This window comes from Panthera leo, chromosome B2 (assembly GCF_018350215.1).
Source record: "Panthera leo isolate Ple1 chromosome B2, P.leo_Ple1_pat1.1, whole genome shotgun sequence".
In the NCBI taxonomy this organism is placed as follows: Eukaryota; Metazoa; Chordata; class Mammalia; order Carnivora; family Felidae; genus Panthera; species Panthera leo.
This window is the reverse complement of record NC_056683.1, coordinates 3,529,308-3,553,520: the sequence shown is the minus strand read 5'-3', so window position 1 is coordinate 3,553,520 and position 24,213 is coordinate 3,529,308. Positions and strand designations below refer to the sequence as shown.

The window sequence follows — 24,213 nt, the reverse complement described above, 5'->3', positions numbered from 1 at the left end:
CACCTTCTCATCTGCCGCTGTACTCGTGTTGGAGTATCACAAGTCATGTCATCTCGAAAACTTTGAGAGATTGAGAGCAAAAACATTATATTATTATTATTATTATAACTACTACTAATGGAGTCTTGGAGTGGTGGCGGTCTGGAGCTGATGGCCAAGAAAGAATTCTTGACACGTCTTTGGTGCAAAAGGGTGATTTTATTAAGGCACGGGGACGGGATCCGTGGGCAGGAAGAGCGGCACTGGGGTCGTGAGGAATGACTGGTCATATACTAGGGACTTGGGGGAGGTCAAGGTAAAAGGCAGGGAGGCCCCCAGAAGGACTTTCAAATACTACAGGGGGCGCTTAAGATACCAGAGCCCCGGCCACGGTCAAGCTAAGGTTGTTTGTCCCTCTAGTAAGGCGTTAGCATTAAGAGGGGAGGGGGTTCCTGGAGAATCGTCATACTCTGTATTTGCCTCAAGTACTTGTCAGTGGGCCGCAGGTTACACAGAAATTCAATGTTATTTACCATTTGCTTCTTGCCTTTATTCCCCACATCGCTAGGGAGGGGAAGGTCATGTTGGGGCTCCGGGAAACTGAAACTATAGGTTTCTGAAGATTAGACTCTTGATAAGATTGCCTTTTTCTTGTCCTTTACCAAGACATTTTGTAAACTGATGTAGACTCACGTCCGGCACGACTGTGATCTCTACCGGTTAACCATTTGCATTCCCCTTTCCTTTGTTCTTGGGCAGCCCGAGTGTCTGAGGAATGTCACAGAGATCCCACCTGGCGGTTGGGGGTGGGGGTGGGGAGGGTGGGTAGTGAGGTGTTGCGGGGTGTCGGCTTGCCTTTGGCTCCCTCATCAAGTAATGCGCGGGCCCTGGGCAGGCGGCCCCCAAACATGCTGGTTCTTGCCTCGTCCTCCCGTCTCTGAAAATCCCTCCCTTCCTCTAGGAGGCCCTTCCTAACTTCGCCGGCTAAATTAGTCCGAGATGGAACAGTGGCTGTGTTGGGTCCCCTCCCCCCACCCGGCCCTAACCACGGAGCTCGCTGTTGCTCTGGGCTTATCCCCCTAGAAGAGCGGGCTGAGCTACACGTTCCAGGGCCGGAGACCTCACAGGAATGCGGAAGCAGGATGTTTGCCAGAAAGAACACAGCACCGGAAACCGGACTACACCGGCCCGCGCCCAGGTGGACCCCGGCGCCGACCCTTCACCTGCTCCCTCCTCATTAGAATACGCAAATGTCGCCAGGGGTGGAGACCTAACATGCTAATGAGACAGGCGGGGCAGGTGGCGGCGCGTGCTGCCCAGTGCGCCTGCGCGCCAGCTTCTCCCCGCCCCGCAAGCTCGGTGTTCCGTCTTTCCCGCCTCAGCCGCTTTGCCAACCGCGGGTCGGTGCCGGGGACCGGCGGGGACTTCTGCGCCTGGCGCCGCGCTGGTGCCGGAGGATAAGCCCCGGGAAACGCCTCTCTCGGCCTCATGTCGATTTCTGTTTGCGCCGAGAGCCAAAGAGCCGTGGGGTCGGGATCGTACTTTGGCGACCACGCAGGGACCCCGAGAGGGAGCCCCCGTGACGGCCCGAGGACCCGGAACCTGCGGACCGCGGAGGGAGCCCCCCCTGCCGTGCGACTCACCAGCGGCTCGGAGCTGGAGTCCCGCGTCCCCGCGGCGGTAAGTCGTGCCTCCCGCCGCCGGGACTCTGCCCCTCGTCTCAGGCCGCGCCTGCGGCTGCGGGTTTTGCCCGTCTCCCTCTGTCACTGTCACTGTAGTTTGCATTTCTCGGACGGAGCAAGGTTGGTCTGGGCCGGCGTTCCGGGGCCGGGTGTCCCCGGTCCCCCGACTCTGACCTCCCCGGCGTTGGTCCCCTGCAGGGTCACTGGGAGCTCTCTGGTGGGTTCAGCCTGAGTGTCCCCTGTCCCCTGTCCCCTGACTCTAACCCCCAGTGGTGGTCCCCTGCAGGCTCACTGGAGGGCCTCTGGTGGGTTGAGCCCGGCCTGGGTATCCTCTCCGCTGGCTTTTCTTGTGGCCGGTCTCAGTTTCCTGGGTGTGTTTGAAAGCCGGAATTACTTCCAGACTCTCTTGTGATTTTCTTTGGGGTCAGATCTGTGTTCTTTACCTGTTGTCTCTCGGAATGTGGGCTGTGGCCCTGAGAACTCACTCTGTGTTGTCTTTGTGTAAGTGTTAACTTCTTAAGTCAGTCTTGGCTTGACCCTGACCATCTTGTCTTTCTCCTTTTTGTTTGTCTTGTGAATCATCTGGTACCTTATCTTATTAAGAGGGAAGGAGAATTCCTGGTGAGTCAGACTTCGTTCCAGTGTCAGGTTGAAGAAATCCAGACTTTGGTCCGGATTCGGGGGGCCTCAGGGTTAATCTTTTTGTGTACCGGGGAGCTGCCTGTTTTAAGAAATCAAGCTTCTCTGGTCGTACTGGCCTGCTTCTACCGATGGCCCAGCTGGGACAAGGAGAGGTCCATTCACACAGAATCACACAGACTTCACCCAGAATCACCCAGGCTTCACACAGAATCACACAGAATCACACAGTGTGATTCTATCTGCTAGTCAGCTTTCACCTTTTTTCTTTTTTTATAAGTCACCAGGCCCATCCAACTTCCCAACATGTGCAACACCTTAAATGGGACAAAGGACTCCCTTCTAGGATTTTTTTAAATAATTGGGATCAGGGGCGCCTGGGTGGCTTAGTCGGTTGGGCATCCGACTTGGGCTCAGGTCATGATCTCACAGTTTGTGAGCTCGAGCCCCACATCCGGCTCTGTGCTGACAGCTTGGAGCCTGGAGCCTGCTTCAGATTCTGTGTCTCCCTCTCTCTCTGCCCCTCCTCCGCTTGCACTCTTTCTCTCTCTCAAAAATAAGTAAACATTAAAAATAAATAAATAAATAATTGGGATCAGTTTAAATTGGATGGTTTGAAGAAAAGGAAAACAAAAAATTTTTTTTTTTTTTTGCATGGCACTGTTTGGCCCCAATATCTTAGGCGAACAAGAACCAGGAACAGTGGCTCCAAAATGGACCATTAAATTTGTATGCTTAAATTTAAATTTTAATACTATCTTGCAGTTGGATTTGTTTTGCAAAAGATCTCAGAAGTAGGGAGAGACACCAAGACCCCAAATTAAGGAATTCTTGCAGAGTCTCTGTGGCCTCAGATCGTTACCACCGGCACCCCTCTCACTGCTGGGTTGAAACCAGACATTTTATTTATTTGCTTATCTATTTAAATTTATATTTATTTATTTGAGAGAGAGAGCGAGCAGGGGAGGGGCAGAGTGTGAGGAAGACAGAATCCTAAGCAGGCTCTGCAAAGTCAGCAGAGAGCCCAATGTGGGCCTCGAACTCACGAACCATGAGATCATGTCCTCAGTCGAAGTCAAGAGTCGGACGCTTAACCCGCTGAGCCACTCAGGCACCCCAAAACCAGACATTTTAGACAATCCCCTGTTCTAGTCAAGTGGGACCTAGTACTCCTTTGCAGGAGTCCCATCCCAAACCCCCTCTACCTCTGCGACTTTGACCCCAACAATTTCCCTTCCTTCCTCCAAGGTCTCCCCACCTCCTTATTCATAAGGAGCTTCCCTGCCCCTGCATCCTCCTCCCTCCTCTGAAGTAAGTCCCACTAGCACCCATAGTGCCCACCCACCCACCATAGGCCCCAACTAGATCTGTTTCCCCTTAGGGAAAGGACATACCCGAGGAAGGGATTACCAGAGTTTCCTGTCTTGCTTACAGACCTGGTTCTGTGTAAAGAACAGTTGGGTCATTTTTCCAAAACAAACAAACAAACAAACACCTGATGAGATGTCATCCCAGGCCTTACTGTTGCACCCTAGATGAGGAAGACAGATCCTTAGGAAGGCTGGGGATTATGCTGACAGCCTGGGGTCTTAGGGTCTGCCAATCCAGGGGACGGAGTGCTTGGGGCCGGATGAAATGCTGTCCCTGCTTGGGACCCACAGTAGGATCAGGAGGGCACAACCCCCAGGATGCAGAGGCACTTTATTACCTGCCTGTCTGAAGGGATGACGAAGTGCCTAGCCAAACCAGCTAATTATGACAAAGGGAGGGAAATAACTCGGCAAAAAGGAGGAGAATCCAGCTGTCTTTCTAAACCACTGATGGATGCCTTCTGCAGGCGCCCAAATGGAGACCCAGAGTCGCCACGGGGAGGTCTTTACTGACTGTGTGCTTTATCGCCCAGCCTGCCTCTGATCTTAGGGGGAAGCTACGGACGTCAGAGGCAGGTTCTCAGTCCCTGCTGTCACCTTTGGTGGAGGAGGCCTTCAAGGTTTTTAATAACTGAGACAGCGCAGAGGAGGCCAGTAAAGACAAGGGTAGCAAAACAGGCACAGGTTCTGGCTGCCCTGCTCAGGGTGACCCCAGGAGGCCCAGAAGGCCGTAGCCAGAACCATCGGAACAAGTGTGCATAATGCAGGCAGGAAGGCGGGGGCACCTGAGCCTGCCCGCCCCAGAGAGCGAAGGGCACACACGGACTCCCACCCCCGGCCAGTCTCTCGGAAGAGGGGCCGTGCAACCACAAAGAGGCCCCAGGAGCTGCCCGCCCCAGCACCCACCTGACCCCTTACCATTGTACTAGCGGAACCTCGGTCACCCTTGACGTGGCAGGTAGGAAAACTAAATTCCGTGTAGATACTGGAGCCGCCTGCTCTGTCCTGACCCAACCTGTGGGCCCTTCCCCAAGCATGACATGTGGTAACTGGGAGAGATGTGGCCAAAGATGAGACCGTTTACTTTCCCCCTCGCCTGTGAAGCCAGATCAACTGTTCTACGCATTCCTTTCTGTAGGTCCCGGAATGCTCTGCTCTGCCCTGCCGCTGGGAAGAGATCTACAAAACCATTCTGGAGCCACTCTTTACCTTGAAAAGGGTGATATTAAAATGGAGATAGACCAGAAACTGGGATTTCATCCATGGGCACTACTGGATGGTCCCAGGCTTGAGCCGCAGATACTCCGAGGACAAACAACCAAGTAGACTCATGTCCCAGGGGAGGCAAAAAAAAAACAAAAAAAAAAGTCTCCCCCATTCAGGGAAAGGTAAAACCTAGTGCAGGGTGTCTAGAAAAAATAGTTTCCCGTAAAAAGTAAATCTTTAGGAGGAATCCAGCTGATACTTTCAAAATTTCTCAAGTATGGATGGATCAAGCCTTGTCAATCCCCATGTAATACCCCAGTCCTCCCAGTGAGGAAGCCCAGTGGAGAATATTGCTTTGTACAGGATTTGAGGGCCATAAATAAAGCTGTTCTCATACACCTGGTAGTACCCAACCCATATACTCCGCTTACCCAGGGTCCAGGCGATGCTAAATTTTTTACCATCCTGGACCTGAAGGGTGCCTTTTTCTGCACATCCCTTTATGAGGAGAGCCACTATTTACTTGCCTTCGAATGGAAAACCCCTGATACTCAAGACACTACCCAGCACACCTGGGTGGTGCTTCCCTGGGGCCTTAGAGACACCTCCCACCAATCTATTTGGAAATATAGTGGCAAAAGAGTTACAAGAATTAAAATTGAGAGAGGGGATCCTCTTACAACATGGTGATTTGTTAATAGCCAGTTTGACTAAGCAGTCCTCGGACTATAATACTGCAAAAACCTTACGTTTTCTAGCTAACAGAGGATATAGGGTCTCCCCCATCAAAGGCTCACATATCACAACAACAGGGCCAATATCTGGGCTTCATCCTATCTCCAGGCACCCATGTCCTGGCCACGGGTCCCAAGAGGACCAGCGGCGCCTGCCCATACTGCCAACTAGAAAGCAACTCCGTGGCTTTCTTGACACGAGAGAGTTCTCTTGTATCTGGTTCCCCAGTTACGGCCCTGATGCAAAGCCCCTATATGAGGCCTTGAAGGGGGAAGAAAGGGAACCCCTACAATAGACTGTGTTGGGGGGCTTTCAAAGCCTTGAAAACGGAGCTGGATGGGGCCCCTACACTGGAGTTCCCCTATTTGGATAAACATTTTACCTCATCTACCCATGAGAGGCAGGCTTTGGGGGTCCTAACTCAAAAGCTGGACCCTGATCAGAGAGTACTTTTCAAAATAACTAGACCCAGTTGCACAGGGACGGCCCAGCAGTGATGGCCACATCTCTCTTAGCGAGGCCAGTAAGCTTAACCCGGGTCAGCCTAACTCCCTGTCAGGCTCAGACCATGTTAGAAACTAGAGGGCACCACTGGCTGACTGGAGGAAGGCTAACTAAGTATCAGGCCCTCTTGCCAGATTCCCCAGATATTTTAAAGGTCCACTGGACTGCACCCTGCTTCACCCTGGAGGTTAAGGGTCTCCAACATCAGTATGGAGACAGTAGAACAGACTTCTAGCAGACCTGACCTTCAAGACAAACCCCTTGACAATCTGGATATGGTGTCATTTACGGACGGGACACTTGTGAAGAGAGGCATCTGGAAGGCAGGCTACGTGATCGTGAACCTAAGTAGGGTCATTGAGGCTAGAGCTCACCTCAAGACTTCATCCACCCAAAAGGTTGAACTGATAGCCCTAATTAGGACCTTGCAGTTGAGGGAAGGAAAAAGATGAAATCTCTACACTGATTCAAAATATGGGTTCCATGTACTACATGCCCTTGCGGTCGTCCAGAAAGACAGGAAAATGTTAACAGCAAGAATTCACCAATAAAACGTAAGGACCCAATCTTCACTCTTGTAGAGGCAGTACAGCTTCTCGTTTAGGTGGCTGTAGTCCATTGGGAAAGTTGTCAGAAAGATGGGACCTCTGTAAGCAAAGAAAATAATAGTAAGGCTGACCGATCAGCTGTTCACAGTCCGTGGAGCACAAAAACCAGATCAAATTACCACCTTGATAGTTGGCTCCTCTGAGTTCCCCGGCCACCCTCAATGCTCCCTGCTGGCATGGGAGGACACAGAGAGACGGGGATATACAGAATAAAGTGCTGGTAGCTTATGAGAGAGGACAAAATTCTCATTCCGGAAGCCCGACGAGAAAAGCTCAAACATCGACATGATGCACGCCACCCATTATGGCAGAGATGTCCAATGGGACTTGGTGCAAAAGGTCTTTCTAGGTCAGGGACTTAGACAATAAAACCAAGTTACCCTTGCCTGTGACTTCTGCACCCAAAATCAACCACAGAGCCGTCCAATCTATCCCCACTTCTCATGCCGGTCCAAGACCAGGGGGCATTTCCCGGGGAAGATTGGCAAGTGGATTCTAGCCAGGTGCCATCACAAGCAGGCTACCGATCTCACCTCGTGTTTGTTGGTATTTTTCCTGAATGGGTATACGCCTTCCCACCCGGGTCTGGGAAGGCGACTGAGGTCTGTAAATCCCTCCTAAAAGGGAATTCCCAAGTCTCCCCAAAGTGGTAACGGCCTTCTTTTATGGCTCATGTCACCCAGAGCCTTTCAGCAGCCCTGGGAATAAGTTATAGATGACATGCTCCCTGGCACCCCCATTCCTCAGGGAAGGTAGAAAAGATGAATCAGACCCTTAAAAAGATGCGAGCAAAACTCTGTCAAGAAACTGAAGAGCCTTGGGTCAAATTGCTTCCTCTCACACCACTCAGGATTCCCACCGCCCCTAGGACTCAGCGCATGTGAAATGACAGGAGCGACCCTTCTTCCAGAGAAATGACATGGGAGACCCTCCTTCCAGCCCGTATTCCACCACGCGGGAAGATAAGCCAGAACTTGCGGCCTTTGAATGCTTTGGGCTGAGTGCGAAAAGCCAGTTGGGCTTCTGCTAATCATAGGCTGCCGGCACCCCTAGAGGTGATTTAGAAGAGCCCTCACCTCTGCAAATTAATCCAGGGGGTCAGGCCTTCCTTCCAAGTTGTAAGGAGAGCTCTCAGAAAAAAATCAGCTGCTCCCCAAGTGGCAAGGTCCTTACCAGGTGATTTTTAGTCACTCCAGTGGCAGTTAAGCTGCAAGGAATCCCTAGCTGGGGACATCTTTCCAGGCTAAAATCTTTTTCTCCTGGACCTCCTCAGAAACTCCTGGAAGGCCTGGAACCTTCTTCCTCACGTGAGCCTGTGGGAGACCTCAGATACTTGGTTCAAGAAGCGAGCCTCAGAGTCAGATAAGTGATTCTATCTTGGTGGATTGGTTTGCTGACATTTCTTTTTGTTGCCTCTGTTTTCCTTTTTCTTCTCTGCGGGTACATTTCGGGCACTCCACTCTGGCAAACACCTGTTCTGCCCCTGCTGGGTCTAGAAGACGAGAACCAATGATGGGTTGCATAATGTGGGCCCTTCTCTTGGCCCTTCTCCTGGGGATGAGTTGGGAAGGAAATAACAAAGGGAGGGAAACCTGGGGAGAAAATTCAATCGTCAACTTCTCCAGCATCGTGGCCTCGGGAAATAATCTCTCTAACTGTTGGATCTGCCATCCCGGCCCACGGGATGGGGTTCCTAAGCTCCAGTTCGTACCTACAAACGAGGATGTGCCTCTCACTTTGACTTCCGGACCCATTAGGAGCACACCACTCCTGGTGGCGGAACTCAAGGAGCACGAGGATATGGCGTGTGTGACCCTTACAGACACTTGGAACCAAACTGGGCTCCAGGTTAAGCGCCCTCTTCTCTGTAAAGAACAGGGGCGGCCCTGTTGCCCCTGCGAGACCAACACCTGCCTTACCAGTGCGGGCAGCTCGCCCTCCATTTATCCCATGTCCTTTTCCATTGCAAGCTCTTCGTGTGTCCCCAACCAGACTCACTGGTGTGTGGACTCCTCTCTGCTTCCCCCGGGCGACCAACCTAACTTCTCCTGTACTCACTGGAAAGGAACAGCAACCCCTTCCTGGAGGCTCACCTATCAGACCCCATCTGCCTTCGATAGCCACGAGGGAATAGAGGAGGACGCAGAGCTAGGTGGGGGGCCGATGGACGGAGGGCCCCTGTCCCCCAGGTGCAAGAGCACACCTAAGTGGGGTCCCCTTTTACGAAGTTGGTTTAATTCCTCTTCAGCCCGCCGGGCCTGTGCCCCCGCTGGATATCTGTTCCTCTGTGGGCCGCCACAAAATAAACTGCCCTATGAAGGGAGCCCCGATTCCTCCTTCTCCTGGCCTCTTCGGGCAGTGGCCTACGCGTGTTTAGATAATGTCCACTTCCGGGGACAATGCACTGTGGGACGACTGGGCCCAGAAGGATTAGGCGCCACTATATATAACGTCACCTCTCAAGGCAGACGTAAGAGAGCACTCGGGCTTATCTTGGCGGCAGCTGGAGAAGCCACGGGACCCGCTGCCCCCCGGGAGAGGATTGCCTATCACGAGACGACCTTAAAAAGCCTTACCCAGGTCATCGAAAACCTGGCCTCAAGCGCTGGCGACACCTCAGAGGGCCTCCAGGAGTCCCTAGATTCCCTTGACAATAGGTTAGCTGTAGATTATCTTCTGGCCACACAAGGGGGTGTCTGTGCGGTAGTCAACGACACGTGCTGTACCTACATCAACGCCTCTGGGGAGGTCGAACTAAATACCCAGGAGATTTACAGACAAGCCAGATCGCTGCATGGGTTCAAGAGCCCCAATGCCCAAACTATATAGGACTCAGAGGTTATATGCCTAACATTGCCTGATTCCGTTCTTTCCTGGGCCCTCTTGTGGCAAAAAATTCTTCTGTTACTATTCAGACCCTACCTCCTTAATCTTTTGGTTAAGTTTGAGTCTTCTAGAGGACGGCAGTTTCTTGTCAAACAGATAGTGGCACAAGGGCCCCACCTGTCCAGCCCCAAGAGGAACAAGGTCCTTACAGGTCGTTAGAGCAGTCAGCGGGAGAGTTTTACTCCTCCTGGTAGGACAGGGACGACGCCCCGCTCAGCAAGAAGCAGTTTCAGAAGATGAGACCTTCGGCCCCTCCTCCTTAGGAATAAGGAGGGTAAAATCACTCCGGTGGAGGTGGGGAGGGGTGAGGTAGACCAGGGGCTGTGTCTGGGACCTCCCCCCCTCCCCGCCCTAACCACAGTGCACATTGCTCTGTGCTTTTGTCACCTTAGGAGAAAAGGCTGAGAGCTACATGCTTTTGAGCATTATATCTCATAGGGATGCGGGGGCAGGATGTTTTCCAGAAAGAACTCAAATGAAGAAACCAAACTAAACCAAGCCTGTGCCAAGATGGACCCCAGCACGGACCCTCACCTACTTTTTTCGTCGTTAGAATACCAATAATCCCGGCCGTGGGTGGATACTTAACATGCTAATAAGACACCTGCTGCGGAAGCATGTTCTGTCCACTGCGCCTGCGCCCCAACCTCCTTTGTCTCCACCTCCACCTGCTGAGATGTCCCTCCTTCGCCGCTTCAGCCCCCTTGCGGGCTTTGCCGGCCTTTGTTCCGGGAGCCGGCTGGGACGTTTGTTCCGCCGCCGTCTCTCTTGTCTGGAGCATAGGCCCCTAATAAACGCTGCCTGAACCTTTTCTTGGCCTCGTGTCAATTTCTGTTTTGGCGGAGGGCTAAAGAACCCTGGGGTCCAGAACAGTCCCGCCGGTTCCTCTTTCTTGGCTTTCTCAAGTCCCGGTCCCTGGTGATGTGGATGTCTTTTTGCTTGTTTACTTGTTAGGGAGGGTATTTTTCATAAGGGAGATTTGCTACCTGCTTTCAGCGGGACGGAGGAGGGTGTGAGTGTCCTTGCACTATTTCCTAGGTAACTTATTTAATTAAGATCATCAATATTGCCAGAGTGATACCTGCCCTTTCTCTCTATATCATTGTAGGGGAGGCAAAACTTTACCTCTTCCCGTCTTAGGTTTTTGGCTAGGACTCTTAACGAAAACACTAGCAAGAGAAAAACAGTTCACGCACCCAGTGCACATCACAAGGGAAACCTAAATGAAAACAAACTCACGATGGTAACTTAGAATTCCAACTTATTTTCCATCTTCAATAAAGGAGAGTACATTTGCAGAGGTGATAGGACAAAGGAAAACAATTTTAGGCCCCAAGGCCAACAAGCTGGGAAGGTACTAATAAGGGAGGAAAGTAATGGAGGTTTGCAGATTCTCCTGGTTCCTCTCTGGGCTGGTAAATGTCAGTCTCCGGTAAAATAATTTATATCTTGCCTTTAGGCAAAACGGGGAAAGTAAAGAACTTTTCCTGTGTTGGCTGCCTTTTTTTTTTTTCCTGACTCAAAAACCTTTTGTTTAATTTATACAAAAAGCTACTAAATACAAAAAGTAGTTTAAAACAAAATAGTTTTTTTTTTTTTTTTTTCCTGGCAGAATTTAAATGCACATAATGGGTAATTCTGAAGAAAATGCATTTTCCCCACAGTGTTCAGGACTAAAATTCTACTGAAATCTTTGTTGGCCCCTTCTAGATTGCCTTCAGCTCAAAATAATTTCTGTGACAAAATGGTGTATTTTGCGTGGCCTATTCTACTTTTCATCATTAAAATGTCTAGGGCCTTTTTTTTTTTCCTCCCTTACATCTAAAACTGATTCTCTGCTCAGTGGTCATCACATGCCTGAGACTTCTCATTTGGGGAATATTATTTTGGAAATGAAATGGCGTGGGAGGCACCCAGAGGGGAAGGCTGAGGTTGATTCCTGTATATTTCACCAGATGAGGCTGCTCCGCAGGGTGTTCGTGCCTTGTGGGCATTTAAACCTTAGACATGCTTGAATTCCATAACCCTTTAAGATGACTTCTAGTCAAAAGTCATCCCCGTCTAGAGTCTAGAACTATGATTCTAGGCTTTTCAAAATTGGGAGGGATTCAGGGTCCCTGGGGAGCTCAGCTAGAGCAGCAGGTGACTCTTGTTCTTGGGGTTGTGAGTTTGAGCCCCACATTCGGTATAGCAGTTACTTAAATAGATAAAGAAACTTTTTTTTAATTGGGAGGGAGGGGGGTGCCTGGGTGGCTCGGTCGGTTAAGGTTAAATGTCGGGCTGTTGATTTCGGCTCAGGTCATGGTCTTGTGGTTCGTGGGTTCACGCCCTGCGTTGGGCTCTGTGCACAGAGCCTGCTTGGGATTCTGTCTCCCTCTCTGTCTGCCTCTCCTCTGCTCACTCTCTCTCTCTCTCTCTCTCTCTCTCTCTCAAAATACATATGTAACATGGGAAGGGATTCTAAAGGTTATAAAACCCCAAATGTATTAAATAATACATAAATAAATAAAACCCCAAATACCTTTAGATCTGAAGGAGAATGTGGGCTCTGAGAAAGCAAAATCAGGTGTGACAGCTGCTTCCCAGAACGGACAAGACCACTCTGGGATTGTGACGGAGTGAGACAAGTCCCCTGTGTAATCATGTTCGGCATGCAGACACAAATGCAACACCACAGGCAAACCACAAGAACGACCACACATCCCCGTCTCAGCTAACCGCTTCTTTACCCATTATAGTTTCAGCCCACTCTGTTCCTCCATGTCCTAATAAACATCAGAATATTCAGTGCTGCCACCAGTCCCCCGATTTCCAGCGGCATTCATCCAGAGCAACCCTTCCCTCTTTGACTGACCCTCTCCCAAACCCCCACCACAAACTGAAATCCTATAAATCCCTCCCACCCCTCTCACTGAGACACCCCAGCTCCCAGCCTCCCCACAGTATGTGAGATCTGTGCTGCGGTAACAGGTACCATCAAATTCAACTGGGTTTGGCCACAGGTCCGCCTTGGCTGCTGGGCTCCAGCGTGGCCACAGACGGAGGAGCCCCTATCGGTCTCCCAGCCCTCCTACCCATCCATCCCAAACTTGGCTGCAGACTTTCACTTAAGTTCCCTAGATACAGCAACCTCTCTTAGCAAGTGAAGCCAAAAGGAACTTCCTGCAGATTTCTAAGAACATAAACTGCAACAAAAAGCATTCCTTGTTTGTGATGTATTGATAGTTTTTCGGTAATCAAGTTTTCACAGAAGGGAACAGTCACTCCATTGTATGATTCTCAAGCACATTCCCTCCTCCTTCCCACGTCTTAACTCAAATCCCAGTTGCTTTAGTTCTGTTTATTTTCCAAAGAAATTCCTACAAGAGCTTGGAGAATTGTGGGGTTCTCCCACACGGTTCCATCAATAAGGCTTTGCATCTCTTATAAAACCATAAAACCTCCCTGTTACTGCAGAACGCAAAGCGCAATGATACGCACATCAGCGGATCTTCATTTCTCTGGGACTCTTTGCTTCTAACTGTGTTGGCCCTTCCATAAGATTACAGCTACATAACCATGGAGTTGGAAAGAGTGAAGAAAAGTGACCTATCTGTAGTGGTGATGTAAAAGAACTGTATCAGGGTTCTCCAGAGAAGCAGACCCAACAGCGTAGATACAGACATCTAGAAAAAGATGTGTTACGAGGGACCAGTTCATGTGACTGTGGAGGCAGAGAAGCCTCAGGTTCTGCCCCCCACAAGCTGGAGCCCCTGGAAAAGTGCTCCAAACCCCAAGGTCTGAGAACCAGGGAGCCAGCGTCTGAGGGAAGGGACAGCTGGACATCCCAGCTCAAGCAGAGAGCAAACACGCTGCCTCCGTCTTTGTTCTACTCAGCCCTCAATGGATTGGATGATGCCCGTCCATGTTGTTGAGGGAAACCTGCTTTACTCTGACTCCCAGGTCATGATCCCGGGGTCATGGGCTCAAGCCTCTCGTCGGGCTGCGTGCTGAGCATGGGGCCTGCTTGAGATTCTCTCCTTGCCCCTCTCGCCCGCTCACTTGCTCCTCTAAAAAATGAAAAATAAACTAATTTTAGAAAGAGAAGCAGGACACCTGGCTGGCTCAGTAAGAAGAGCATGCGACTCTTAATCCCGGGGCTGGGAGTTTGAGTTCCATGCTGGATGTAGAGCTTACTTAAGACAATAAATAAAGAAACGTAAAAGAGAGACAGAAGGGGCAAGTGGTTGCCTCAGTCAAGTGCTGGTGAAGGTCACGTAGAACGAGGATGAGCGTAATCCCTGGCTCTGACTAGTCTAGGACACTGGGAGATCTGAACAGTGGTGGGAAAGGGCCAAAGAGATAAGTCCTGACCTTTGGCCATGAGATTCACTCCATAGGGAGCGGGGCACATGCCTCGGCCCAAACGATCTTTGCGTCTCAGAGGGAAAAGTCTGTTTCGGGTCTCCAGTGGCCCTGGGCGTGGCAGGACCTTCCCCATAGCAGCCCCGCATGGTTCAGGCACCTCACGAACAATGCGAGCCTGGAGAGACAGGGGCGCCTAGCATCTCTGTTCCCGGAGTGAGCCTTGACTCAGACATCCTGCCTGGGATGACCCAAGGTGTTCCTGTATGTAGAAGTGACTCAGATGTTACCCTGTCAAAACTGGGGCTGCCACATAGCTTGAGTTCTAGATACCATTGCTTTCTATCTCCCTGGCCCCTTCCTTGTTCCGTGTAGCTCCCTTGGGTGCAGGAAAAAGCTCTTCTTTTTTTCTTTCCCCCCAAAATTCCCTGTGAGATTTTTTTGACAACGTAGAGCAGGGGTCAGGAGTCTAGTCATAGCGTGTTGAGGAGAGGAAACCCATTATAGATGATATTTTTCAGAAGTTAAACACAAAGGGGAGTTGAGAATGAGACAGGAGCATTTCAAACGAGGAAGGCCAAGGACCAGTTAGTTTGATTTCAGCTGCAAATTCTATTTTGGCTTTTGTGCTGATGAGAAGTCAGAGAGTAAACTTGAAGGGGAGCTCAGTTTAGGAGAGGAAGGTAGACTTGGAAACAAAAGACAAAAATAAACATGTGCCTGTCAAAGTAGGACTCAGGTCAGGTGTGTGCCAGCAGAGAGGACCAGGAAGTTTCCTGTGTCACAGGATAAACCAGGCCCATGTCCTGGAGACTCGGTTTTGCTTGCAGGGGGCCTAGGTTATCCAGAGTCATATTTAAACAAATCTCGTATATAATGAAGTAAAATGATGTGATTTACCCCAAACTTATGGGTAAGACCCAAGACTTTAAGAGTATTTCTCACTTGAGTTGGGCAGCGCTGGGAGCTCCTTCCTGAAGCCCCTCTGGTTAGGGTGCTCGGCTGGGACCACAGTGAGGTCCGGCCCAGGGAACGAAGGAGCAGCTCTAGAAGAGAGGGTGCACCTGCTTGCTTCTGGAAGAAGTTGTCCTTAAATGAGCTTCTGAGGGAGGAGCAGGACTTTGTCCTGCAGATGCTGTAGGAAGAGGGGAGACAGCACCGGAACCTGGAGGCCTGGAAAGGTGCTGTGGGCTGAGGTTACCCCATCTTCCAAATTCTTCGAGAGGTGGATAGGCCATCGGAGGGGAGGGAGAAGAGGCCGAGAGGAAGGAATCAGGGAGACAACTAGATCCTACATTTTCTTGACCAGATTAAGTGTCTGAATTTGGTGCTGGGGCCACTAAGGAGACATGTAGGGGTTTTGAAGCAAGAAGTGACATGATCAGATTTCCATTTGGTAAAAGCCATTCTAGCAGTCTTGTAAGTCAACCGGAGCAATTACTTTTTGTTGGTCGTTTTTTTCTTTTTTAATGTTTATTTTTGAGATAGCCTGTAGGTGGGGGAGGGGCAGAGAGGCCGGGGACAAAGGATTGGAAGCGGGCTCCGCGCTCACAGCTTCAAGCCCGATGCGGGTCTGCGGGTCGGGTCTGGCTCATGAACCCTGAGATCATGACCTCAGCCAAAGTCAGAGGCTCAACCCACCGAGCCACCCAGGTGCCCCTCTTTTGTTGGTCTTAATCATAACCTGAAATAAAGGCAAAGTACAAACTGGGGTGGTGAAGGATATGAGCCACAAATATAATACAGGGTTGACAGCTTTAATTTATAAAAAATCCATACGGAAGAATAGGAAACAGCATCAGAATGTCTGGGGGGGGGGGGCCAATTTGCCTGGAAAAATCTCTTCCAGAGTATATTAAATAGTTAATATGAAAAGTGATCAGCCTCGCTGTCCTATAAATGTCTAGTAAAATAATAATTTGATCCATTTCACCCATCCCATTAGTGATGACTAGGGAATAATTGTTCTCAGTGTTGGCAGGAATTAGGTGAGAGGCTCATTCCCATTAACAGTGTGATAGGTTTAACTTTGGCAATATGCTCATAATTCAACTCCTAGACCCGATGACTATCTTTCTGGGAATTTATCAGAAAGTTTGTCAGGAAGTATCAAAGATGTGGACAAAGATTTATGTATTTATAAAGCGCACTAGTTACAGTAGATTAAAAAAAAAAACCACTAAGATGTCCCACAATCTTGGGTATTACAGGAACCTACAATATGATATTATGTAAGTATAAATAATGTTTCTGATTATGCAAAAGCATCTTCAATTCTGCCAGAATGTGAACAGAGGCTGTCATTGGTTGGTGACATTATGAGTGATTTCTGCTTTGTAAAAGTGTTTTCCAGAGGTGCCTGCCTGGCTCAGTCAGTGGAGCAGGAGAGCCTTGATCTTGGGGTTGTAAGTTTGAGTCCCACACTGGGTGTAGAGATTACTTAAAAATAAAATCTTAAAAAAATAACTAAAAAAATGTTTTCCCATGTTTTTAATTTTTTTTTTCATGACAATAAGAGGTTTAACCCCAAAATAAGGAATTGCAGGCCGAATTGCTTGCAGGAAGGCAACTTTGAGGCAGTGAAAACTGAATCACACACGGGCATTCCCAGTCTACCCTTGAACTTTCAACCCACATAAACAACAGAGTAACAACTTGCCCTCTTCTCAATCCTTACCATCACTTGACAGGCTTAATCTCATTTAATGCTCCCAGTGCCTCCCCAACTTCAGGATAAAAGAAGTGAGGCTTGAGGGGGGAAATTCACCAGCCCAACGCCTTCCGTTTCATTTTAGTGTTGTCTTGACCCTCCCTTTTTGCCCTATCCCCTTTTATTTAGTCCAGCCCATCCTTCTGTATCCTGGTCTTTGAGCTGAAGACTGCAAAGACACGGACCCTTCATCTCTCTGGAAAACTTCCCCTCCCCACCCCACCCCCCAGAGCCAAGGCCTGGGAGCTGGGGGCAGGCTTTCCTGAGATCACTTCCCGCTTCCTTCTTCCCCGCCTTTAACTTTGGCTCCTGGGGCCACAGCCAGCTTGGTCACTTGCTAACCAGGCTCCTGGGTGCCTCTTCCTCCAAGATCAGAGGTCAGTGCCTGTGCCCGCTCTGGTCCCCCCCCCCCCCCCCCCCCCGAGAGCACTTTCTCTCCCTCTGGCTCTTTCCCGGGTCCTGGGCCCTCTACCCCTGCCCTTTACTCTCCAGCTCCCCTCCCTTCCCCCGACTTTCCTCTTCTCTCCTCCGGTTCAGTCCCCTGGTTTCCATCTCTGCCTCCATCGCTTCATCGTTATTATCATTCCTGAAAGCAAATACCAAATTACTGTACTGGGGGGGGGGGGCTATTTAGAGCAGCGGTACATTGGTACGCAACCCATTAATGGGTACCATGCCTCCCAATTCCCTTCTCCTAGGATTCTTTTAGGGGTTTAGGGCCTATTCGGCTGTGCACCTGCTCGGCCACACGGGGCGGTGTGCGCTCGCACCGGGAGTCTGCGGTGGGAGGGGGCGAGCGGGCGGATCCGCGTGGAAAGAGCGGTGGGGAGGAGGCCGGAGAAGGGCGTCGAAAGATCCATCTCCCGGCCTGCCTCTCCCAGGCGCAAGTTCTGACGCCCGCAGGACACCCGGTGACCTGCTGCCCCAGGAAGGCTGGACATGGCAGTTTTTCCAAACTCCTGCCTCCCCGCGTGCCTGCTCGTACTCACTTTCTTCCAGCTGTCCAGGCCCGATTCGGGTAGGTCCCCCCGGGCTCCGTCTCTGGCCCCCTGGGGTTCCCCCCCCCCCCCACGCCCCGACCTCGGCCGGGATCCGGGTGGAGCAGACGGCCCTCCGTCGGTGTGAGTCCTCAGCTCCCCCCTGCACGCCCGGTTTGCGCAGCCCCCTTCGACGTGATCGGCCCCGCGGAGCCCGTCCTGGCCGCGCTGGGGGACGACGCCGAGCTGCCCTGCCGCCTGTCCCCGAGCGTGAGCGCCGAGCGCATGGAGCTGCGGTGGTTCCGCGGGAAGGTGGCGGCCGCGCTGCTGGTGCGCCGGGACGGCCGCGAGCGGGAGGCCGAGCAGACGGCCGAGTACCGCGGCAGGGCCACGCTGCTGGACGGCGACATCGCGGCCGGGCGCGTCGCCGTGCGCATACACCGGGTCCGGGCCTCGGACGACGGCGAGTACCGGTGCCTCTTCCGGCAGGACGGACGCTACGGGGAGGCCAGCGTGCACCTGAAGGTGGCCGGTGAGTGCGCGGGTTCGACCCTCTCCGGTGACTTCCGGGCGGCGTCCGTTTTCCCGCGGCTCCCTTGCTTTGGAAGCCACCGCGTTCGTCGTCCCGAGAAATCCCTTCTAGGGCGGAAAAGGCTGGCGGGCCGAGGGTGGGAGGTCAGCGGGAAGGCGTTGGAGAGATGGCCCCATGTTGTGATTGCGAGGCTACACCACATCCTCTCTAGTTAGCGCGCCAGAATATGCTGGATTCAGCCCCAGGCCCCAACATTCAGGTTGTGTCTGCTTGTCACCACTCCGGTGAGGGACCCTGTGCCGCGCTTTTCCGTTGCAACCTGAGGCTGCCGCGTGGATTCGTGCCTAGGGACGGGCTTCCCAGGATCCTAGAGGTGGCTGCTCGCTAACATTGTTGATCCACCTAGAAAAGTTTTTGGGTTTTGTTTCCCTTCTCTGCTTCAAGCCAAATTTCAAACTAAGGAGAATGGTAAGCATTCAGGAGGAAAGTATGCGTTGGGGTCTGACTTTCCCGCTTACTTGGAATGCCATCAAACTAATCTCTTTCTGAGCCTTATTTCCTGCTATAAAACTGGGCAATGCATCTGTCAAACAAGATTTGGCAAGAATGAAATAAAGTGAGACAGTGTATACATGAAACTGTTATTGTTACTCTTTTAAAGTGATAGACATCTTTGAGAATCTCCTGAAAGTGGCAGGCAGCCCTTTTCATGAAAAGAATACCCATTTTCACATATACACACAAATCGAAACATGGATTTAAACTAAGAGCTGTGGACAGGTGTATAAGGACTCTCCTCTGCAGCTTGGTGTTTTTCTATACTCTGTAGAATTGTAAGAATATAATTAGGCTGAAAACAGAAAGGGTAAGAACAGCTTTATGTTGATATATGTTAGGACACTGGGGCAAGGAGGTTGAAACCATTTAAGAAAATTCCTGAATCAGTATCACACGGAAAGGAAACTTAAATTGTCAGCTACAATCTTAATGCAGGGAACCTCCAATCCCCCTTCTCCTCAGGGACACTTCTTCTCTGTTCACATCTTCTCTGTTAAATACCCACTCCTGGTTCTCCTCCTCGAAGTCTTTTCATAATACTTCCAACCACAAAGCCCTCTCCCCATCTCTGGAGCGCCCTAACCTGCCTCTAAGCCATTGGTCTTGCTGTTCCTGCTGACTGTGTTCCTATGTCTGTCCATCACACTCCTGCTTACATTTCAAACACTAAATCCCAATATGGGATCCCTCTCTGATAACGTTCCTTTTACTGACGCCTCAGTTTCCTCGTGTCATGAAACAGAACATGAATCCCTCTCATTCCTAGTCTCCGTGTGCCTTTCTTTCTCAGACTGTGTAACCCTATGGTTATAAGGTTCCCAGAAGGGCGTCCACTAAAGGAGTGAGGCCAGCTTCTCTCTCCGCAGCTCTGGGCTCTGACCCTCAAATCCATATGGAAGTTCAAGAAAGTGGAGAGATCCGGCTGGAGTGTACCTCCGTAGGATGGTACCCAGAGCCCCAGGTGCGGTGGAGAACTTCCGAGGGAGAGTGGTTTCCGTCCACAGCAGAGTCTAGGAACCCTGATGAAGAAGGCCTGTTCACTGTGGCGGCTTCCGTGATCATCAGGGACACCTCCGTGAAGAATATATCCTGCCATTTCCAGAACCTCCTTCTGGGCCAGGAGAAGGAAGTAGAGATCTCCATACCAGGTCAGTGAAATCAGCGTTGGGTTCCTATGTGACAGTTTCAGGGCCACATCACCTAGGGCACCTGCCCAAGCCATGCCCTCATGACACAGTTGTCTACTTTCTCCCCACCTAAGCTCCTGATCCCCGACGTGAGGGAGCCCCACCAACGTCATCAGAAGAATAGGGATTCTGAACACATCAACCCTCCCTGGATCTCATTGAAATCCCAGATTTTCCATTTTAGGAGATATATCTTAGATACAGAAGCTCCGTCCTTGGGGGCCTTCCTAATCCAGAGCGTTCTCTCCTTGAGTAACAGGAAACCCCATTTCCACCCTTGCCCCTTGGCCTCCCCCCTCCCATGCTAGAGCTCTGTCTAGGTTTCGAGGGCCCTCAGGAAAGCAGATCTTCTCATCACCCTCCCCCCCACCCCGACCATCTCTGGCTCAGGCAGGGACCTTTCCTTATTCTTTGGTCATTGAGTCCCTTTCTGTGGCACACAGAGGTGACATGTCCCCTTCCTTATTTACTTCCCGCATCCCCTTGGCTCCCATCCTAGTCCTTCCTCTCTCACTGCCCTCCCCTACCTGAGATCAAAATTTTTCTGAAAAGCTTAGAGCAGCGCTGGAAGGACTCATTTTTGCCGTGGGAGGAGCGGGGGAGGTCTAGGTCGTCCTCTCTTGCAACCCCCTTTGCAATCGGGAGCAGAGGCAGACTTGCTCAGGGCCGCACGACAAATGTCCTTCTTGGGGATTTCGTTTCAGCTCCCTTCTTCCCACGGCTGACTCCCTGGATGGTGGCAGTGGCTGTCATCTTGATGGTCCTGGGACTTCTTACAATTGGGTCCGTATTTGGCACTTGGAGACTATACAGGGAAAGAGCCCGACAGAGAAAGGATGAATTCAGCTCTAAAGGTGAGTCAGAGGCCGCTTGTCAGGAGTGCTTCCGAGTGGGGGTGGACCCAAGTCCTTTCAGAAGATATTTGGGTCTAGAATTCTGGAAGTCAAGATGGGGGGTCGTTATAAGGCACCTGAAGCCGCTGATCCCCAATATGAAGGTCTGGGGGGCAGAAGGAGTCAAAACCAATGCAAACTGAGATATTAGACCTGATGTGCACTCACTACCCACCCTCAGACTCTCCTCGCTCCTAACTCAGTTTCCCAGTAAAGATCAAAGATCTGATCCCAAGCCAGTAGGAACTTCCTGCACATTTCTTAGAAACATAAAATAAATAAATAAACCATAATCCTTGTTCCTCATTTATTGATAAAGCTTCAGTAATCAGGTAGAGATGAACCATTTATTCCTTTGTCATTAAGGTATTTCTGTTTGTTTTCCAGAGAAACTCCTGGAAGAGCTCAGTAAGTTCTCTCTTCTTGTCGTTAGTTCACCGACAAGGTGTCCCCTCTCTCATTAGAAACCCATCAATGACCATCTCGTTCTCTTTCGTTGCAGAACAGAAAAAGGCCACCCTGCATGCAGGTGAGTGACTGAGCTTCTCAAGGGCTCTGAGGCTCTATCACCCAGGGATTCAAAGTCCTATAATACTTGGACATAAAAACACTAACACAGTTTCGTGGTGAAGATAGATAGGGGAAAGATGATGTAAACGGGCTTCACATTTTCCTCGAGGCACACAGAGGGCCCTTGGAAGATGTTTCGAAGACAAGCCCCCGTAACAGGCGCCCCTGAGGCCCTGGGGACAGTCAACTCACACATCACCTTGTGGCTTTTGACGGAAGAGGAAAATAGAGACGGCAGAACAGGCCAAACACCTCTCCTCCTGAGGAGACCTACCAAAGTCTAGAACAGTCTAGATAGATAGATAGATAGATAGATATTTTTAATTTTTTTATTGTTTATTATTTTTGAGAGAGACAGAGACAGAGAGCAAGCAGGGAAGGGGCAGAGAGAGAGGGAGACACAGAATTGGAAACAGGCTCCGGGCTCTGAGCCGTCAGCACAGAGCCCGACGCGGGGCTCGAACTCACAGACTGTGAGATCATGACCTGAGCTGTAGTCAGCCGCCCAACTGACTGAGCCACCCAGGCGGCCCTATATATATATATATATATATATATATATATATATATATATATGCACATATATATACATACATACATATATATAATTTTTTTTTTTTTTTGAGAAGAAAGACTATGTCTTGTCACCTCTCATGCTCACTGATGCTCAGACCGGCTCTCTCTCCGTCTCTAGTTGACGTGACTCTGGATCCAGACACCGCCCATCCCCACCTCTTTTTGTACGAGGATTCAAAATCTGTCCGGCTGGAAGATTCACGCCAGAAACTGCCCGAGAAACCGGAGAGATTTGACTCCTGGCCTTGTGTGTTGGGTCGTGAGACCTTCACGTCAGGGCGACATTTCTGGGAGGTGGAGGTGGGAGACAGGGCCGACTGGGCGGTCGGGGTGTGTAGGGAGAATGTGGTGAAGAAAGGCTTTGACCCCATGACTCCTCAGAATGGGTTCTGGGCTGTGGAGTTGTATGGGAGTGGGTACTGGGCCCTCACCCCACAGCGGACCCCTCTCCCATTGGCAGGGCCCCCCCGCCGGGTTGGGATTTTCCTGGACTATGAATCAGGAGACGTCTCCTTCTACAATATGGCCAACGGAGCCCCTATCTATACTTTCTCCAATGCCTCCTTCTCTGGTCCCCTTCGGCCTTTCTTCTGCCTGTGGTCTTGTGGTAAAAAGCCCTTGACCATCTGCCCACCCACTGACGGGCCTGAGAGAGTCACAGTAGTTGTCGATGCCGAGGACTTTGCTAAGGAGATCCCGCTGTCCCCTATGGGGGAGGACTCTGCCTCTGGGGATACGGATACCCTCCACTCTAAGCTAATCCCTACCCAGCCCAGCCAAGGGGCACCTTAAGGAATCTCCCAGCTAAACCGTTCTCCTTTATGCTAAGCCCTCCCCTCGGTCCTCTCTGAGTCGCCAGCCCCCGACCTCACCCAGCCCCTGTTTCTTCCTGTTGGGTAGGGATCAGTTGGTCTTGGGAAGGTTATGTTGCTGCTGTTAGAGAGCGTGGGGTGTAGGGCCTTCCTAATCTGTTTCTGTACTGGTACTCAGGGGGCAGGTGTGTGACTCTGAAGCTGTTTCTAGTGTCCTCCTACCCCTCCCCCCAGGCCACATCCTATAGGGAGGGACAGCTCGGCTATCGAGATGGGGTTAGGTTGGCATGTGGTTATGACAGAAACGTCTCAGTGTCCAGAATCGGGACGAGTAGAGGAACAGGTTTTACACAAGCGGGAAACCCAAAAGGTTCTGGGAAGGGAAAATTCGAGGCTGAAGTCCCATAAAGGAACCTGGGGGGACATCGCAGTGGAGGAAAGGGAGGGGAACATAGGCCAATGACGAATACCTGGCCTGCTCCTAGAGTTTTAGGGCCTGTCTCTCACATTTTCTAAGACGTGTCCTACAGAGTAAAGGGAACTGGCCCTATCCTGTGGGATCTGAAAAAAATGGTGTGGGGGCGTGAAGGGATGAAGGGAGCAGGGCTGGGGGCCGGACAGAAGATCTGACCCCAGAGAAAATGGGAGACAAAACCCAAGCTGTGTGCGTCGCCACGACGCGGATCCTGCTTTCCTCTCTGCGGCCTCCTGTTTCCCCCTCACCTGGAGTCATTCCAGCCTCACTTGCTGGGCCCCACAACTTTCCAGCTCTCTTCCTCCTTTTGACTTAGAATCTCTCCATCTCAGAGCCTTTCTAGAAACCCTGGTCGGTGATGTCCCCTCTTTAGCAGCCGGTGTCGGCCTCGGGGCCCCTCAGCCCTCATCCCAACATCTGCTTCAGCCCCCTCAAACCCCCCTTCCATCCGCTCCCCAAGCAGCTCATGCCCACGCCCCGCCACCGGTCACTCTCCCCGCCCAGCTTTCCTGCGTGCCGTTCTCCCCGGGGTCCCCGGAGGCTGTGTCATCTCGCTCGACACAGCTAGACTGACCGCACCCGCTCGTGTTTGCGCTTTCCCGTATACTTGGGGCTTGTCACGCCCATGGACCGCAGGTGTATCTGGGCTCGCCCCTTCTACTTCCGTTGTGTTCTTCCAGTTTCCAGCATGGGTGTCGCCCGTGGTCTTGACCTAATAAATAAGTCTGTTGATTGCTGAAAGTGGCATCTGCGACCTTCCTTTCTTTATCCCAACAAGTGGAACCGAGACAGAAACAGGAAAGAAGCCGCCGGGGAGCGCAGCTGCCCGGCCGCGGCAGCGTGGTTCTGTGTAGCCAAGACTCACCCGCAGGCCTGACGGCAGTGGGCTCACCAAGGGCGCAAGGGCTATCGTCCCAGGAGGGTCTAGCTGCTTACAGAAAGGCCAGGGTGCCAGTCGCTGCCTCCCCTC

At 51.2% G+C, this 24,213-nt stretch overlaps 1 protein-coding gene and 1 long non-coding RNA gene across 4 annotated transcripts; one reads left to right on the top strand and one right to left on the bottom strand.

The window, feature by feature from the left end:
• Positions 1-6,581: 6,581 nt before the first annotated feature.
• LOC122219471 lies at positions 6,582-8,144 on the bottom strand. Its single transcript, XR_006202391.1, has 2 exons — positions 8,057-8,144; positions 6,582-6,762 (listed from the first exon to the last, which is right to left on the bottom strand). It is a non-coding gene; the product is annotated as an uncharacterized LOC122219471 (long non-coding RNA).
• An 8,263-nt stretch (positions 8,145-16,407) lies between these two features.
• On the top strand, positions 16,408-23,984 carry BTN1A1 (butyrophilin subfamily 1 member A1). Of its 3 annotated transcripts, XM_042937540.1 has the most exons (8): positions 16,408-17,040; positions 17,545-17,681; positions 17,825-18,172; positions 19,597-19,878; positions 20,622-20,771; positions 21,198-21,218; positions 21,313-21,339; positions 22,075-23,984. In XM_042937540.1, the coding sequence occupies exons 2-8, from the start codon at positions 17,603-17,605 to the stop codon at positions 22,746-22,748; spliced, it is 1,581 nt and encodes a 526-aa protein (XP_042793474.1). In that variant the 5' UTR covers positions 16,408-17,040; positions 17,545-17,602; the 3' UTR covers positions 22,749-23,984. The 3 variants fall into 3 exon arrangements, with proteins under 3 accessions (XP_042793474.1, XP_042793473.1, XP_042793475.1); XM_042937539.1 differs by lacking the exon at positions 16,408-17,040 and having other exon boundaries at positions 17,071-17,681; XM_042937541.1 differs by lacking the exons at positions 16,408-17,040; positions 21,198-21,218 and having other exon boundaries at positions 17,071-17,681.
• The last annotated feature ends 229 nt before the right edge of the window (positions 23,985-24,213 follow it).